Source organism: Micromys minutus (genome assembly GCF_963924665.1).
Source record: "Micromys minutus genome assembly, chromosome: 8".
NCBI lineage: Eukaryota > Metazoa > Chordata > Mammalia > Rodentia > Muridae > Micromys > Micromys minutus.
This window is the reverse complement of record NC_137977.1, coordinates 12409023-12428474: the sequence shown is the minus strand read 5'-3', so window position 1 is coordinate 12428474 and position 19452 is coordinate 12409023. Positions and strand designations below refer to the sequence as shown.

At 39.8% G+C, this 19452-nt stretch overlaps 1 protein-coding gene across 2 annotated transcripts in view; it reads left to right on the top strand.

Annotated features, from left to right (window-relative positions):
- RPRD1A (regulation of nuclear pre-mRNA domain containing 1A) overlaps nt 1-19452 on the top strand; it is a 38795-nt gene that overhangs the window by 16454 nt on the left and 2889 nt on the right. For both annotated transcript variants that reach the window (XM_080919804.1, XM_080919803.1), the window contains exons 2-7: nt 1235-1364; nt 2448-2554; nt 2633-2727; nt 3597-3723; nt 3826-4001; nt 19025-19220. In XM_080919804.1, coding sequence (XP_080775930.1) covers nt 1235-1364; nt 2448-2554; nt 2633-2727; nt 3597-3723; nt 3826-4001; nt 19025-19174 — 785 coding nt within the window. In that variant the 3' untranslated portion in view covers nt 19175-19220. The remainder of the gene's footprint in view (nt 1-1234; nt 1365-2447; nt 2555-2632; nt 2728-3596; nt 3724-3825; nt 4002-19024; nt 19221-19452) is intronic.

The window sequence follows — 19452 nt, the reverse complement described above, 5'->3', positions numbered from 1 at the left end:
AGGGTTTCTCTGTGTAGCCCAGGCTATACTGAAACTGGCTCTGTAGACCAGACTGGCCCTGAACTCCTGATCCTCCTGTCTCCGCCTCCTGAGTGCTGAAACTAAAGGCACATGTCAGCCCACCTGACTTCTGTCACAGTTCTTTAATTGTTGGAAACTAGGGGAATCTGTTCATACATTCCAAGGAATACTTCTTTGTTAGTCACAGGATATTAGGTCTGGCACAAAGGTGGGCAAGGATGAGCAAGGAAATTAATGATAAATTGTCCTTTGACTCTGGGTCTTCAACATTCCAAGCTCTTCATAACGCTCCTTTGCAGACAGTTTCTTTCTGGGAATTCTTGTTCATAGTTATCCAACCTCTGTCCTGTCCCCATGTCCCCGACCCCACCCCACCCCCAGTTTCCTTCCAAGGCCTCATGCATACCAAGTAAGTACTCTTCCCTAGAGCTGTTGAACTTTTCAACTTGCAAACCTGGAAATGATAAAAATTAAACAATATCTTCTGCTTCTGAGCCTTCATGTCAACACTAACTGGTAAAAACATACTGTCACCACAGCTATTAAAATCTAGAAGGATGAGCATACCGCAGACTGTAGCAAGTAGAGGAATGTTTGTCAAGAGGGACTCAATGATATAAGGTCATATGATCTAAAGAGGAAAAAAGTCTAACCTCTGATCTTTTTGTCTCACTGATTAAATGGAGGATATTTATTGCATATGACAAATATACATAATTGAGTGATATATCTTGAAATAGTTTTTTACAATAGTGTAATAGAGTCCACTAATAAATACACTTGACTCTGTTTAGAATGCTATCTTGTAATGTGACTCACCACCATCTTACTAAATAATCTACTTTCAGCTTTGTTTGTAAAGCTTAATACATACAGACTTATGGAGATGTAGTTTTTTTGTGTATGTATGAACATTTCTGTATATAAAATATATTTAGCTTGAGAATGATGGTGAGACCAGAAATGAAGGATACCCGTGGCCTAGGTGCCATGCTAAACCTGCAAGGGGACAGAGATGCATCACTGACCCCTTTAAGGCCTCTTTTCCCACACATGACTGACCTTGAGAAGTGGTTGAGTAGCTACCCTGGAGCAGTTAGCAGCAATGACTTGATGAGTTAGGAGTTGGAGCTGTTGTGTGCTAAGAAAGTTTGTCTAAGTTAAATGAGGGTGTTTTAGTATCTTAATTTCCTTTCCTTTTCTAATTTTTTAGCCAAACCCAACAGGAAGCTTACTTTTCTCTACTTGGCCAATGATGTCATTCAAAACAGCAAAAGGAAAGGGCCAGAGTTCACAAAAGATTTTGCACCAGTAATAGTGGAGGCCTTCAAGCATGTTTCAAGGTAGGATCCTTTGTGCACACGAGGTAAGATTTAGAGCTGCAAGACCAACAGATTGCATTGCTTAAAGCTTTCACACAGTATGTGATAGGTTTCCTTTCTATGAGGAGTTCAGCTGCCACCCAGGGACATTTGGAGTCACGAGTCTCAGCTTTCCTGCCGTATTCTGCTGGGACTGAGAGTAAAGGAAGGAATGAACTCAGTGTATGTTTGTAGATTTATTTATCCATCTTATGTTTGATTTGCTGGTATTAATACCACACTCTTTCTTCAGTTTTCTAGTGTGTGTGTATTTCCTAATATTTTTAAGTGCTTTAGAAATAAAGACTAGTTAAAATAATCAGAAACTTGTTTGAAAAGGTTTTCTTCAGGTAATTATGTGCATGGAAATCTTTCAGTTTATGCACTGTAAAATGTTTCTATTTTATTTGCAAGTCCTAGGGATTGGACTCTAGTCCCTAGGCTTGTGAGACAAACGCAGAACCTAGGTTAGGTAGTGCTGAAGGAAATAGAGTCACCTAAGTCTTAAGTAGAGCCAGTCTTCAGGTTTGCCAAAGATATTGATGGGTTCAGTAAATTTAAAAAGTGACCTGGAACTGTCCTTTAGCTCCCTTTCACTTGGGAGCATCGTCTTTGTAAACTCCTAGTGTCTATTCCTAAAACCTTTGACAATGAAGACCATTTTGATGTACAGTTTTATTACTGAATTCTTGGGGGTTTTGCAGTCACTCCTGCCTCTCCTGAGCTGCTGCCAGTGGTGCTCAGCATGTTTGGGAGCTCTTGCTGGGAACCAGTGTGTAGCCATTTTAAATCATTACTTCATGGTAGCACTCACTGCATTTTTACTCTGTTTTTCTTCCTTCCTTCCTTCCTTCCTTCCTTCCTTCCTTCCTTCCCTTCCTTCCTTCCTTCCTTCCTTCCTTCCTTCCTTCCTTCCTTTCTTTCTTTCTTTCTTTCCTTCTTTCCTTCTTTCTTTCTTTCTTTCTTTCTTTCTTTCTTTCTTTCTTTCTTTCTTTCTTTCTTTCTTTCCTTCCTTCCTTCCTTCTTTCCTTCTTTGTTTGTTTGTTTGCTTCTTTTCTTTTTTAGTGAAACAGATGAAAGCTGTAAGAAGCACCTTGGGAGAGTGTTGTCTATTTGGGAAGAGCGATCTGTTTATGAGAACGATGTACTGGAGCAACTTAAGCACGCTCTGTGTAAGTACAGGATCTTGATCTCTTGGTGTGACTCTCTCAGGAAAACAGCTCATTAACATTTCATGTCTTTTAAATCAGATGGAGATAAGAAGAGGAAGAGGACTTATGAGCAAATAAAGGTGGATGAGAATGAAAATTGTTCCTCTCTAGGGTCCCCAAGTGAACCACCACAGGTAAAAACCTAAGACAGCTCTGGGATTTTTACTCTGTTCCTTTTGGGCTTTGATGATCTTAGTATTCTGGGTATAAGTTGGCTTTAAGTTAATCTTTCTCTCATTTCTTATTAATAAATTGCTTTTGTTTGAAGTAGTATGCTCTGTACACGCATGCACGTATGTACTTGTGTGTGTGTGTGTGTGTGTGTGTGTATAAGATTTTGTTATTTTTGTTTTTTTGAGACAGGGTTTCTTTGTGTAGCCCTGGCTGTCCTGAAACTCACTATATAGACCAGGCTGGTCTCAAACTCATGAACTACCTGCCTCTGCCTCCTGAGTCCTGAGATTAAAGGCGTGCACTAGCATCAACTGGCCAGTTTCTTAACATGTAGAGAAAGAATTGGTGCAGGGAGGCGTTTGTCAGTAAGGATGCTGCTCTTAACCTCAGTTAATCTCTTAGCCTGAGAACGAGGTTTGGTTTGGTCCCAGCACCCATTAGGCAGCTCACAACATCTGTAACTCCAGTTTCCAGGGTATTTGCCACCTTTTCTGATCTCTGGTGGCACCAAGCATGATGATGTTGCACAGACAGACACACAGAGGCAGAACACATGAAAAAATTAGTCTAAAATGTACTTTTTAAAGGGTTGCCTTTGAAATAAGATGAGCATACAAAATGTTGATTAAAGTGAGAAACAATAAGATCCAACTCTGATTTCAGTTAAAAAAAGAAAAACAACAAAAAAGTTGTCTTAAGAAGTGTTAGATTTTGCAGACATTTTACTAATGAAAGTTTTATAAGGATTAGAAACATGAAAGAGGTGTCGAGTCCTCTGTGTTTGTTAGAACTTTTTTTCTTCTGGTTCTGAAGTTGTATAATCTTTTAGACTCTCGACCTTGTTAGAGCATTACAAGATTTAGAAAATGCAGCCTCAGGTGATGCGGCAGTCCATCAAAGGATAGCTTCTTTGCCTGTTGAAGTTCAAGAAGTGTCTCTGCTTGAGAAAATAACAGGTAAGAAGAGGAAGTGAGAGCCTCTGTGTTTGGGAAGCAGGGCCGGGAGCAGCAACGCATCACTTCTTGTGTAATAATTGTGTTACCCTTTGCTTTTCTTAGATAAAGAGTCTGGAGAAAGACTTTCTAAAATGGTAGAAGACGCTTGTATGCTGCTGGCAGATTATAATGGCAGACTGGCGGCAGAAATCGATGATAGAAAGCAACTCACTCGAATGTTGGCAGATTTTCTTCGTTGTCAAAAGGAAGCCCTTGCAGAGAAAGAACATAAATTGGAAGTGCGTAACCTTTTTCCTTCTTTAGTGCATATTAATTTAATTTAATTTTAATATACTTTAATGTATTTATACATCTTAGAGTTCTTGAATCATGGACTGATAATAGCCAGTGGCTCAGGTAAGCTTTTTCTTGCTATCAAGAATCTTTCTCTGCCTTTGAACCACAGCAGCCTGATCAAGTAACCCTGATTTTGGTGTTAGCAGAATTTGTTACATTTAAAAATGATTTATACAAAATTCCATGCAATAGAAATTTAAACCCTTCAAGCACAAAAATAATAAGAACATAACAACTCTATTGAAGTCTTGTGTTAGTGCAATAATTTGTTTGGTTTATTGAATTCTTATTCTAGCACATACCACCATTTTCTAGGTTTGTCATTAAGTGTTTAAATTATTCTCTCCACCTCTTGATTCTCACACTTAACATATTCCTGCACATGCACACTCTTTGGGCTTACACATGCTGTTCCCGAGAAGGTTGTTGTTAGGTAAGGTATGGTTGTTATTGTTGGTAGCGAGTCTGGGGGCTCAGGGGCTAATAAAGAAGTGGTCTCATAATGTGTTTGAGCAGAGTAGCTATTGTCAGTATGGGAAAGCTAGGTTTGGTTTAATTTTATAAAAGACCATTGGATTTACTAGTTCTTTTGAATTGTTCTAATTCCAGTACTATGTAAGACTGAGTCCCTTTATTTGCAGACACTCTAAATTTGCAGGTGTGTCATTGTACTGCCTCTTAAGTTCATTTTTTTTTTTTATTATTTAGCTCTTGGCTCATTAGTTTTTCAATAAGCCCCAGGTGGTGTTCGTATTGATTTGCTGTTGCAGTTTTGAGAGAGCTGTTTGATTATTTCACCCCTGATGCTCAACTCCTAATTTTGCTCCCTTTCTGCTCACATAAACTTGCTCAATTATTGGTGCTATGCTCTGTCTTGGAAAAGGTTGTCCACTTGAAATGGAAAAGATACAATAGAGTCTCTTAGATTATGAATTTGGTAGCTGACTTAGCTGTTTGTGATATCTTAGTGGCTTCAGTCTTAATATGTCACTGCTTTATTCAGTTTGCAGCACTAAGGGTGAGTATGTCAACAGTGTTTGTCTTCAGCCTGTTGGTACAGTTTCTTTAACTTCTGTCAAGCTTCTATTGCAGATATTGGACACGGCGTATCCTCTTTTGATGCCATCACCGTTAGCATATTCTTCCTGCTAAAAATAAACATCAAACTCCAAAGCCTGTATTGTCTCATGTTTTTGGAAATCGAAGAGTGAAGCTTTATTATCCTCCTTAATACCTGTTTTCTCACTTTTGATGTTGACTATCACTGGATTCAAAAATAGAATTTATATTTGATGGGTAAATGCAGAAAATAGATCACTACCACCCTACCCCCAGCCCTTTTGCTGGTGCATTCTAGCCAAGTTTCCTAGTTAATCGTCATCCACAGAGCTGATGATGGTAATGCTAACGTTTACCGTGTCTCAGGAGTGCTGTTGTAGGCACTTCACACATCACCTTACTCAGTCCTGTGCAGCAGAGTGCGTTATTAGCCACATTTTATAGTCATGGAAGTAAGGCATAGCACATAAAATCACTCCCACATGTTCACAAAGCACTAGTGGATTGTTTAAAGCCCAGAGAAAGTGTGCAGCATCAGTGCATTCTACTTGAGAAGCCGAACTGGCTTCCTGTTTTTACACTAAGAAGTATATCCCCTTTGCAAAATCAGAAGTGTTTCTCTAGCAGCTCTTTCTAATTCTTCCTGTCCATCTAATCACTGGCTTGAAATAAAGTCTTGTAGGGAATTTTAGTGTTCAGCATGATTGAATTTTATATTGAAAAAAACCACTTTAGTTATGACCAGATTTTTTTTTTTTAACTGTTTTCTTGTTTAAATATTTAGGGGTTTTCAAGGCAGGGTTTCTCTGTATAGTCCTGATTATCTTGAAATCATCTTGTAATCCAGGCTGGCCTCAAACTCAGGTCTGTCTGCCTCTGCCTCTCAGCGCTGGGATTAAGGGTGTGCCACCATGCCCAGCTCATCATCATGCTATTTACATAAACTAGGAAGTTTAAAGCAGCAGGAACGCCTTATAAGTTGTCATCGGGTAGTTGTCATTTTTGTTGTAAGATGTGACAATGAGTTGGTATTTACACATGCTTTGTATTAGAAGGCATCATCACCCTGAATTAGAGACTAAGGACTGAAAGTTGAAAGTGGGTGGCTTTGTGTCAGCTGTGGTGTCTCAGGTCATAGTCCTCAGGGATCTTAGTTACATTGGTTATGTGTTGTTGTCGCCAGTTACTCTTTGAAAAATGGAACAAAAGTATCAGTTTAAGAAGTGGCTGTTTAATGTCTTGAGGAAGCCACTATTAAAACACTTGAAATCAATGAAAAATTTACACACTAGATAGTTTGTTATACACACTAGATTGGTGGGCAGATTGATTGATTGGACCTGAAATGGGATGGATAGATTAATTTGATCAGATAGACAAATACTGATAGATTGATTTGGTCTGGAACCTCAAACTTCCCACCTCAGCCTCAGGAGTCCTGGGATTATATGTATCTGCCAGAGTAGGATGATTTAAAGTAGTGACATTTTTATTTGATGTTTTTAGACAGGAAGCAGTGTATATACAGACAAGAAATTCTTCCATATCAGCGAGATCCTTGGCTGTTCAGCGTTTACAGTAGTTTGTGGAAAGAAACATGATTTTATACAGTGCTTGACTCCTTTAATCCCAGCACTCAGGAGACAGAGGTAGATCTCTTGAGTTCAGGGCCAGACTTGAACAAAGCAAGTTCATGTGTAAGTGATATGAAACTTTGATTCCAGTGTCTGGAGGCAGAGATAGAACCCCTGTTCTATTAGAATTTGTTTTGCAGATGATATAGAGATGTGACAAATTAAAGGCGATAATTATACTATTACTTAATTAATAATTAATAGTCCAGGTTTAGTAGCTTGTGTGTCTTAATCTTAGACTGTAGACTAAAGCAGGGAGCATGACTCTGAGTTCAGCTTGATCTTCGTAGGAAGTTCCAGGCTGGCTTCTCTACATAGTGAGCTTCTGCCCCAGCCTTCTTCCCTAAAACTCTGAATTAGTGAATCTTTTTACTAGTGCTTTCAAATGCCACTCTGCCAAGCTTAATTTCTGTAGGAGCATGCTAACCTGTACGTCTTATATTTAACTGTGCAAATTGTGACTTTGGTTGCTTTCTAATATTATTCATGTTTGTCATTTCAACAATCATGGTTATTGTGTGTGTAAAGTTTTTTTTTTACTTCTTCACATTTTAATTGATTGTGCTTATTCTTTTATCATGTTATGGGTCATTTTTTTCTGTCATTTATATCCGAGATAAAAGTTTAAAGTGTAAGGTAGATACATAATAAGGAATTAATAGCAGTACATTAAAATAATGAAATAAGCATGAAATGTGTTTTTTTTTTTTTTTTTTTTTTTTTTTTTTTTTTTTTTTTTTACCTCTCACTATCTTAGTTCGCTGTAGTAAAATTTGTACCGCAGTGATTGAGGATGGCTGACACTGGAAAGAGAGGCTAGGAAGAGGACTGCTTACTAGGAAGACCTTAACCTTCTTAGTTCAGAGTATACAGTGGCTACAAGTTTGGCTCAGTAATTTGAGCAAAGGTGAAAGTGGCCATTTTTTACATTGTGCAAGTGTTTCTATTTTGTCCTTTCCCCTTGGTAAAACAGGAACACCTGAGTGGCCTGTGACTTGTAGATTGAACCATGCTGGGCACTGAGCAGGCTGAGGCTGAAAAGGGACAGTGCCAAGTGCTCTGAATCCTTGGGCTGGAATTCCCCTCTCTCCCTTACACGAGATGGAGAGCATGCACAGATGAATAGTTAATCGCTTACAGAGGCAGAGTACTTAGAGTCAGCACCAGCTGAGGGTTCTTACAAGTGAGATGGAATTCAAAGTAGGTTGGAACTGCAATGAGGAAGGCACTTGAATGTCCATGAAGAGGTGGTTGCAGAAGTTCAAAGAGCAGGATGGAGCAGTGGACCGAGCACTACCACTGAGTCAGCTAGAGGGGAAGGTGGGATGTCATCTAATAGTTAGTGTTCTGTCCGTGGCCTGAGCTGCAAGTGGTAGGAACCGAGAGTTGGACAATCTCGTTCTGAAGCCTAGGCCAACCTCCCTGTTGCACCACCATGCCTATCTGAGGTGAGGTTAATACTGTGCAGGTAGTGTATGGTCGTCTCCTTTTACACTCCTTGTTAAAGGCATGCATGCGATCTACAATTTCATTGTTTCTTCACTTTTTAACAAGATTTGAAGGATGAGACTGTTGTACCTACAGCTGATTTGTATATTGTCTTACTTTGTACATTTGTAAACATTTCCATATAATTATCACACCTTTCCCTTTCCTTCATTTTTGGGGATGGCACCCTTAACTTTGCCTGTAATAAGCAAGCTTTCTGCCATCTACTTTTTCTGGATTACCAGTTTTTATGTTATATCCTGTTTTGTAAAATAGTATCTAACTACCCACTTCATCTCTTTCAGTTTCTTATATTTGAAAACTATTAGCTTAAATAACATTTTGGGATGTCTATTACATCCAGCTTTTTGCTGTTGGAAAATACAGCTGTGAATCTTAAATCTTTGCTTATTTGTGATAATTTTAAGTTCTGAGGAGGAAAAAAAAAAAAACAAGCCAGCAGGAGATACACAGGACAACATCAGCTACTGTCCCCAAAGCACCATTGACCTGGTGTCTGAGACAGGGTCTTTTATTAGCTTTGTATTTGCCTAGTAGACTAGGCTGGTTGACTGACGCGCCTCAGAGATCTCCCTGTCTCTTATTCCCCAGGGCTGGAATTACAAGTCAGCTTCTCCACACTCAGATTATTTTTTGTGGGTTCTGGGTACCAAATCCAACTCCTCATGGTTACAAGGCTTCCCGTCTTCACAGCCTTTTTGGTAATGTTGAGGTACTTTCCACTGTTGTATGTTCTGCTTCTGGAACTCTTACAAAAAGATGAGGCTCTTCAACCAGGAAGCAACAGTTTTCCATGCTTCTCTTTTACTTTTACTTAGCTACCAGTTCCATTGTCAGTAACCTGGATTACTAGAATAGTGACATGTTTGTCTAATTTGCATTACGACGTCAGGTCCATCCATTCTTTAGCTTCTGTCAAAAATAATTTAGTTCCTTTTATTGGTGTTTTTTTTTTTTTTTTTTTTTTTTATTTTCAAAATTTCATTGATTGGCTTGATGAAAAGTTATTGTGGCCAGCATAGAGACACACCTTTAATCCCACCATTTGGGAGGCAAGGGCAGGCCTGGTCTTTATGGTGAGTTCTAGGATAGCCTGTAGTGAGATCTTGTCTCAAAGGAAAGCAAAGGAAAGAAAGCAAGGTTATTTTAGTTGATTATGTCAACATTGTCTACAGTAAATAGTGTTGCTAAGCAACCCTTTCCTCCTCTGCATTAGGGGGTCATGTTTTTTGTCGTGCACAGACCAGAATGTTGGTCTCATTGGTTTTGGAGACCGGTTATTTTTGCAGAAAGACCTTTGTTGAATTTTAGTTTTGCTCATTGTATTCTTATTACATACATTAAGTGTTCTGAATTGCAACTCCATATTGCTTCTCTTTTCTCCGTTTCAGCCATTTCTAAAAGGTTTTTCCTCTATGTTCTGTCATACGTATGCTGGGTTTTGTATGCTTCATTCTTTTTAGAAAGCATTGTCTTTGCTTGTCTAGTGTTGTTAGTGGTTGTCTCGTTATCGTCCTCTTTGTTGTTCATTAATAAGAACTCCTTCTGTATACAGGCTAGCCTGAAACTTGCCTTAGACTTCCAAGTGCTCGAATTATAGGCATTTTCCACTATCCCCAGATTAGTTCTGAGTGGAGTTGATTTTATCAGTTTGTTTTAGGTCTTTGTTGAAAAAAGGGATGTACTATCACTGGTGCTTTAACTAGTTTGCATGTGGTTTAGGGTGAGTGAAGAGGGAGTCAGAAGTCAAGACTGGTTTTTTGGATTCACCTAGAGCTGACTGGAAGTGGGTTTTCCCAGCCTTTATGATTTTATCTTGCTTTGGGGAGACACAGGAAATACGGGCTTCCTTTTAAAAATGAAGTGACTTAACAAGGATTATGAATGTCTGCAGTGATTCTTAAAATATTCATGCCTGCAGGACTTGACAGAGACTACAGCAGTGTTAGACCTATTTAGCATAAATGTAAAATACAGCTTAATTAGCTCTTGTGCAATTTCTACCATTGTGAATATGTGCTTCTTGCTTAGTTTACTAATTCCTTAAACTTTATTGATTGCTAAAAGAGCACTTGCTTAAAGCATTTTTCTCTCCTCTTCTTTTCGTTCCCTTTTCCTCCTCTCTTCTCCTTTCCCCTAAGGGGACTTTCTACATAGCCCTGGCTATCCTAAAACTCACTATGTATAAACCCTGGCCTTGAATTCAGAGATGTATTTGCTTCTGTCTCCCGTGTACCACTTTACCAAAGCCATGGGTTGAAGAATTAGGGAAGTCGACATTTTAAAGCATATAGTTAGTTGGTAGACAAGTTATGGCCTCTAAGGAAAAAGGAAATCTTAAGGATAATTTAAGTAAGCAAAGTAAGTTTGTAAAATATATAATAAAATCTTTCATTTCTGGTTTTTAGAGAATATTTAAGCATTCCAGTGTATAAATCCTTTTTTCCTTTTTCTTTTTTAAAGATTTATTTATTTATTTTATGTGAGTACACTGTAGCTGTCTTCAGACAAACCAGAAGAGGGCGTCAGATCTCATTACAGATGGTTGTGAGCCACCATGTGGTTGCTGGGCATTGAACTCAGGACCTCTGGAAGAGCAGCCAGTGATCTTAACCACTAAGCCGTCTCTCCAGCCCCGAAAAAATCTTTTCTATGGCATAAATAATTTATGGCAATTTTTTTCTTCTAGGCACTGACCTTTAGAGATTTTGTTAATGTTTATTATAACAATTTCATACATGTATATAGTTATTTTGATCACATTCTTCCCTGTTACCCTCTTATTCGCTCTTGCACTGAAGAGTATATATAGCATTAAGTGATATATAGGGAAACCGTGCCACACTAGTGCTAGCTACTCTCTGCCCTAGCGTCTCGCTGCCTCCATGGCTAGCCCCATGCGCAGACTGCCCATCCTCTTGCAGCAGTTACCTGGGCACTGGCTGTTTGTAGCTCAGTGGTAGAGTTCTTGCCTAGCATAAGGCCCTGGGATCTGTCCACTACTATCCCAGCTCTACAAGAGCTGGTGGAGTAGGGTTGTGTGTGGTAGATGGTCACAGTAGAGTAGCTATTGGAAGTGCCCTAACTAGTGTCCATCGTAAGACACATGCTATAGATCTCTCCCTCCCTCCCTCCCCCTCTCCCTCTCCCTCTCCCTCTCTCTCTCTCTTCTGGGTTCATCAAGGGAGTATTCAGGAATTCTAAGCAAGGCAAGAAAGAAACAGTATAAGCAACTGATGCAAAGATGTCATGGCTGTGACCTAAGAATGGGGCATGGTACAGCAAAGTGAGATATGGTTAGATTTGTAATTTAATGTATTATGGAGGTACTTACATGCACACAGGATACAGTTGTAAAATGTTTAAAAGGAGCTGGCAAGATGGCTTAGTGGATAAAGGCACTTGCTGCCAAGCCTGATGACCTGAATTCAGTCCCTGTGACCTCCATGCTAGAAGGAGAGAACTGATTCCTACAAGCTGTCCTCTAATCTCCACAAGTGTACAAACACAATAAATTAAAAAATATTTTAAAATGTGGGTAAGACAAAGTATTGGCAAACCATCGATGGCTTAGCACGTAAAGGCACTTTGCTACCAAGCCTGATCTATGTTTGATCCCCAGAACCCATATGGAGGGAGGCAAGAGCTGACTCCTTCAATTTGTTCCGTGACCTCTCTTTGTGCCCTGATACATGCATGTCTCCCTCTCTGGATGGATGATTAGGTTGGAGATGTATTAGACGGTATCGTATTTACCTAGTGTGCATGAATCCTTGGGTTTGATCCCCAACACCATAGTGGTCTATATAGTAATACCAGCACTGGGAAGGTGGAGCCAGAAGTTACAGGTCATGCTTAGCTGCACAGTGACTTGGAGGCCAGCCTGAGCTCTATGAAAAACACAGCATACCAACATTTGTTTATGATGCACAGGATTGGGTTTTCCCCCCAGAGGTTTTTTTTGGGAGGGGGGTTAATTACAATATTGTTAACATTTTGGCTTATAAGTCTTAGTATTCAAGGTATAAAATTTGTATGCTTATAATCAAATTATAAAACAAAGAACATGTAGTTTAAATGTTCCCCTAAAGAAGAGTAAAATGTAACCATTTTTAGTAGATGAAATGTTTCTGTGTGCTGATTTTGATGGGCATGTCCATCTCACAAACATCTGCCAAACAACAGATGAGTAGAAATCTTTTCCCTTGATTTCTTTTTGAACCCACAAACCTTCCATTTGTGTCACTGGAGTTTTTTGATGCTGAATCCCAGCAAGTTCAGGTGTATCATGTCCCTTACTTTCCTGTGGTGTGGCACACAGTATTAGCAGTTGAAAGTCGGTGTGAATGAGCCAACATGTGCTATGTATGCTGCCTGCTTTCTGTCCTTCACAAATGCCAGCATGTCAGTCACTCCATGGCAGCTGCTGTTGAGGACTGAGTGAGGATCGTAGAATCCAGATCTGTCAGGAGCAGGAACCTGTCTGATAACTAGTGTGTACTGTAGCAAAGGGAACTTCTTTGTGGAGGTTTGGCATGGTTAGATGATTTTGAAGTTTGATACTGGAATGAGACAAGGAAACAAAACAGCAACAGCAATTAACAAGACAGTGCAGTGTCTTCTATCCTGCAACCAAAGTGCAGCAATAGAATTTTACAATCTGGTTCTAGTGTGCAACAAAGAGTGATAGCAATAGCTTGTGTTTGAGGGGCCTCTGACCAGTAACTCATGGGGCTGGCAGTGAGATAAAACATGAGCCTCTTAAACGGTAGTGATTAGATGTTTAAGAATGACCCAGTGATGTTAAGAGTAATGTAGTCTCATAGGTAAAATTTGGTCAGGCTTACTGGCCTTTGTAGCTAGAAACTGCTGTGGAACAGTCTGATTCATTCTTGAAGCCTCTGAGTCTTGTTCCAGCATAAAGTAGTACACTTGGGAGTTTATAGGAAAAGTCAGTACACTTCAAAATTGAGATAACTCAAATGTCACAGTGGAGGGCTTTGTAGAAGCCCTTTGTAAGTTTATTGTACTGCAGTGTTTTAATTATTTAATTTCAAAGAATATTCTAGTTAATGGACTGTTGAAATTATGACTTTAGTTTTTCTGGATTAAAAATAAAGATATGCAACATAAGTATATTGAATAATTAGAAGGAAATAGCTTTCTGTTGCCAACAGCTTTGAAAATGCACATATTTCAAATGCATGCGCACATTTGCTTACACAATGCACATTTGCTTGCACAAATTACTTAGAGCTGCCTCTGAAAATTTTACCTCAGATTAGCTAACTTCATCCATGGTTAAGATTTGCTATTTACGAGCTAATGCCAAGTAGAGGAAAGTACTAGTCCCTGTAGCTATTAGCCAGATGATGTAGATAGGTTTACATTGAGCTGAACTAGTAAACATGGGATTCCATATTAACAAAATGAATGAGCTGTCCATGATCTATCCAAAGGCAGAAGCCAGGGCCAGGCAGTGGCAGATGTACAAACAGAATGCCTCAGAGCCGAGCACAAACAGTGTGGGAGCTGGGACTAAATGCACATGTGGGAATACGGGCCTTCAGGTGTTTGGGAAGCTATCCTGAGACTGCTTTATTTTGAGGGCAGAACTAGCACTACTGCTAACGTTGGGTTCTCAGTGTTGGACACCTGTATCTACTTCAACATTACACAGCCTAATTCATGAGGTTAACATAAAACTTCACACCCTAGCATGATGGCCTGGTACACTGTTTCAGTGCCAGTTAGGAAAACAACAAAGACAAAAAGCATCAGAACCAAACTTAACCTGTTAAGTTAACCTGTTAACTATCAACATTAATGGTTGATAGTTAAGGGTTCTAGTGGGTAAAGCCTCATTGCAGATCCTGCTAGTAGAGATGAAAACCAAGAAAAAACTCACCTAGTGCTTCAGACAGGCTCCTGACTCAGTGGAGGACAGCCATGGAAATAGTTGGTGAGGTTGTGAGAGCTCAGTGAGAACTTCTCTGAACAGGTAGAGTGCAAAATGAACAGGAAGACAAACCCACAAATAGTACATCCAAGGATTGAGACAGTTTTTGACATGCCTGAAATAACAGGAGAAGCAGGAACTATGTGAAGCCCCAATGACTAAGGATTTTCAGAATCAATGGCAGAAATCAAATTCCTGATCTAGGGAAACTAGAATGTTGGGCAAGATTGAGGAAACAAAATGCAGTCTAAGCCTAGGAAATTCCTATTCATATCTTAGACCACCAGAAGACCTTAAAAGAAGCCAGAGAAGTTCTGTAGTGCAACAGAATTGCAGTGGACTGGGCAAAGCTGTGCAGGCAAGAAGATGGAAGGGGGCCTGGTTGAAATTGATGCCCGGCATTCCAGGAAAACTGGTAAAAAAGGGCTGGAAACCCACCAACCTGGGGTGTTATGTCAAAAGACATTTGAAAGTAAAGACAGTAATCTGCAATGGAGGTGATAGTGTGGTGGTGTGTATGAGATGAGGAGGGGGTAAAGATGAGTTTCGTGTCAACCTAAGTGGAAACTGAATGAAGCAGCTTCGTGCAGAACTTTCTTGGCATGCACCTCATGGTATCAGCCCACCGAAGACGCAGCAGATGTAGCACAGACCACTGTATGTAATTTTTACTTTAAACACTGACTTATCTTCCTGGCCTACTTTGAAGCTGTATAACAGTGGGACATCTATTTAGATGTCACATAATATTTAACAACCTTAAGGTACTGTGACGGGATAGTAATCAGAAGATAAAATGTGAAGCTAACAAGTTACATCAGCTCCACTTAGTCATCGGTATGTGTAGAAGCAGGTGAGGTTTTAAGTTGCATCATCTTGATTTTGAGGTTGCCTGATTAATGGAGGCGGCACCAGTGTTGTATGCTGCCCATTAGCTCCTGCCTTACCTCTGTTCCTTTAAGGTTTTAAGGAGGCAGTGTTTATCTTTGCCCTGACTTGATGTTAGTAGTCAATGTTCTTGTTACCATACAAAAGGTTGACTCAGGAAAACTTGTGGCCTCCCCAGTACAATGTCAAGTTTGGAAACAATCCTGTAGTAGTTAAGGTTAAAAAGAGCAAGCTTTGAAAAGTAAGCACAGCATAGTGGTCAGATGAGGCAGGAGGAGGCAATGCTGGCGGCCATATTTGGTCAAAAGAGTTTATGAAGTCTAATATACATACAGATAGGCTACAGGAAAAAAAAACTTCCAGTTTGAAGTCTCAACCCAATTTGCCAGTGTTTACCAGGCTGATGACATCTCAGGGACTGGGTCACCACCACTAACTACTACTACCTTTGGTGCTGGGTTGAGCCCAGGGATTCAACGTGATAAAAAGTACTTTACCTCAGATTTAAACTTGAACCTTAGCTCAGTATTGAAGCGTGACAAGATCAAAGCTCCTAGTAAAGACGACACCCATCTTAGTGCGTAGGAGAAAAGATGGTCAGAGAAATGTTTTAGAAACAGCTCCGTTACAATGTATGTTTTTGTTTTCGTTTTGGGCTTAGCCCCTTAAGACCTGAGCCATCTTCCAGCCCTCAACCCTTTGTTTGAGATGGTGTCTCTATTGTATTCCTGCCTAACCTGGAACTCTCTTCATAGACCAGGCTGGCCTCAAGCTCTTAGCTCCAACTGCCTCTGCCTCTGTGTTGGGATTAAACGTGGGCACCTCCACACCTGGTTTAGGGATAAAAATTGTAAGAATGGAGGGTGTGGGTTAAAGCAGTGCACTTGAGTTTGGATGAAACTTGGACTTCGAAGACTGCAGGACTGCAGCAGTGGGGATGAGTGGGCGGAGCCAGAAATGGCCTTTGTAAGGGAGCAGCAGGGTGAGCACATAAAAAAAAGACCAGGGTTAGAAGTGGTTCCCATGCTGCATGCTGCCTGAGAAGGTGTTGGTTCTATTCTTGCCACATGAGTTGAAGCCCACATTAGCACACACATGGTTTCTTAGGTTGTATTTCTTACAGTGGAGAATTTTTTTTAGTGAGTTAGCTTAGGTATATGAGAGTTGTGTGCCTGGTTTTTGATAAAGGACAACAGCCAAAGCTAGACAGTACTGGTTTAGATTAGGGGGAAGTGTTACGAGGAAGTTGTCAGGCTTCTGATAAAAGCCCATATCCTTTCAAACTAAATGTATTGTGTGTGTGTGTGTGTGTGTGTATTTGGTACCAGGTTGCACATGTGGAGGCCAGAGAACAGTTTGTGGGACTAAGGTTGTAGAGTAATTTAATGGAACACACAGAAAAGAGACAAGTTGGTTATACTACTAGTAGGTAGAGTTATTTTTAGTTTTAAATAAATTTAAAAAAATACTCAGGGCTATAAGACCCCAGAATGTCAACTACAAAAATGCCAGCTTTATTGCTTCTGTGAAGTTTTTACCTTGATCTCACACACATCCTATTTCAAGCATATAGTCTATGGTGGTATTATACCTTATGTATGTATGTTTGATTGTATTTATTTATTTGAGGCAGGGTCTCCTTTTGTAGCTCTGGCTGGCCTAGAACTCACTAGGCACAGCAGATTGTTCTTGAATCCGCAGATATCCAACTGCCACCACCTCCTGGGTGCTAGGACTAAAGGTGCCACTACACATGGCTTTTCTTTAAAAATTTTAAACTAGCTACCAGTTAAATACAACAGGATAAGACGAAAAAGAATAGAATTTGTAAAGAAAAGAATTGAAGTTGTTTTTCTTTTCTGTTAACGTCACTCTGGGGGTTGGAGCCTAGGCTACATGGTGAGCTGTCAGGAATAGCAGGATGCTATTGTAGTACAATATAATTGATTTGTAGTACATTTCTCCTCCCTCAAATACACTGTTTACCTGTTGCTGAAGAGTTGAACCCAGGGCTTTGCACATGGTAGGCAGATATATGCAACTATTACTAAAACATATACCTCTATTAGTGAGGTACATCCTTTCTCCTCAGTATTGATGTTTAGAAGTGTGTGGTTAGAGACACCTACTCCTCTGCTTTTAAATGTTTGTATATACCACTCCAGCTACTGTGGTGGGATGCACCTTTGGCATTCTAAGACTGGCCTGGCAAGTGTAAGAAGTTAGAGGGAGGGCTGGAGAGATGGCTCAGTGATTAAGAGCACTGACTGCTCTTCCTGAGGCCCTGAGTTCAATTCCCAGCAACCACATGGTGGCTCACATCTGTAATGGGATCTGATGCCTTCTTGGTGTGTCTGAAGACAGCTACCATGTACTAATATACATAAAATAAATCTTAAAAAAACAAAAGTCAGAGGGAGTCAGCCCTTGAGGCTGTAGTCTTTGAAACATCCATTAGTGTACCTTGTAATCAGAATTGGTGGGAAAGGCAAGGATATTGAAACCTCTCATGTTCGTGGCTATCTGTGTGCTCTGCAGCTAATGTATCCAGTTCTTTTGTTCTTTGTTCTAGATTCCTTCCTCCATCATTTCCTTAGAGCTGTGGGTTGTACTAATCTGAAAAATCCTCTGCCCTGCCAGGGCAATTGTAGTTTTAAAGAGGAAGCTTAGAAATAAATATAACTACTCTCTGGTTGGTAGTATTTTAGGCATCAAAAATAGAGGGAAGTGGCTTAGAAATCTGGTTGTGTGGTAGTATCAATTGGGAGGTTTTTATAAAATTCATATGATCTGGACCCTTTTCTGGATGTTCTCAGATTCTGATATGTAGTAGGTCCAGTAGTTCTCTTAAAAAACAAGCAAACAAACAAAAAAGGGGATATGTTCTCCTTAGACGTCGCTAAGGAAATTTAGATATGCAGCCAGCACCGAGGTACACTGAAGCAGGGTTCTGGGTATCTACTTTTGTTCCCGCTCAGGCCTCATCTCTATTAGCTAAGAGTATAAGAACTTCCACATGTTCTCCTGGGGAGGATTTAACTGAGGATTCATTTAGGGTGAGAAATATATACTACAGTCCTGCTAAACCAAAGATCTTATTGACTGACTTACTGTCTTTTATTCCTTGAGTTACGGATTGCCAGCCTCTTAAAATCTTTTTTCCTGCTTTTGGTGCACAGTCTGGTAATCTGTGTTCCCCATTTGAAGTTAATACATAAAGGAAAATGCATACCATTTACAAATGTTGCAAGTTGCATTGAAGTAAGGCTATCAGAATTTCAAAACGTGTATATCTTTTATTAATAATAATGGGGGTATAGTCATGATCTTAATTTTTAAGGTAGTAATATAGATAATAATAAAAGACTATAGGGGTTGGGATTGTAGCTTCTGTGGTAAAGTGCTTGCTTAGTGTACACAGAACCCCACATCTGTCTCCAGCACCACAGGAACTGGTGATTCATTGCTCTCATCCTAGTACTGGGGAGGTTTAGGCAACAGGATCAGAATTACAAGGTCATCCTTAGCTACATGAATGCAAGACCAGCCTCCGTTATATGGAACCATTTTAAACCTACCACCGATGAGATTATAATGTATTATGAAGCAGCTGGTTTGTATTAGAAACAAGTCCCAGTTACTGATAATGCTGCAATCGGTTATTGCTAGCGGTCACAGAGAACACTTTGAAACTTGAGAAAATCCTCAGTAAGTGGGCTTCATCATGCTACTTTATTGCATGGATATTATTCACCCCTTTTACTATCTCTAGCCCATTTGACTAAAACTCACAGTGGAATGAATGATCATTTATTTGGTGTTAGCTGAATAATACAAACTTTCTGCAGAGAATCAGCAGAAAACTCAGTTGCCTTTTCAACATGAGAAAGCTAATGAGAGTGGTTTGTTGTTGCAGGAATACAAGCGCAAGTTAGCCCGAGTTTCCCTGGTACGAAAAGAACTCAGAGCCCGGATCCAGAGCCTGCCAGATCTATCTCGTTTGCCCAATGTCACTGGCAGTCACATGCACCTGCCCTTTGCCGGGGACATCTACAGCGAAGATTGATGGCCAGTCTCCTCCAAGGCCAGGACTTTGCCAGACATGGAGACAGGTTAGGTGAATAGTCCTGTAGAGTTATTTTTGTACATTGTTGAGAATGGTACTAACACAAAAAATGACAAGGAAGTATAAAATGTGTAAAATCTTGGTTTGTTTTACTATTTTATTAATGAGTTAACATGACTTAGTTAAAACCAAGTGATTTCTGTGTATTAATGAGCTTAATTATTATTTTCAAAAAAATCTTTTGTAATTTTTTTTGATCCAAGGCCTTGTGAGAAATT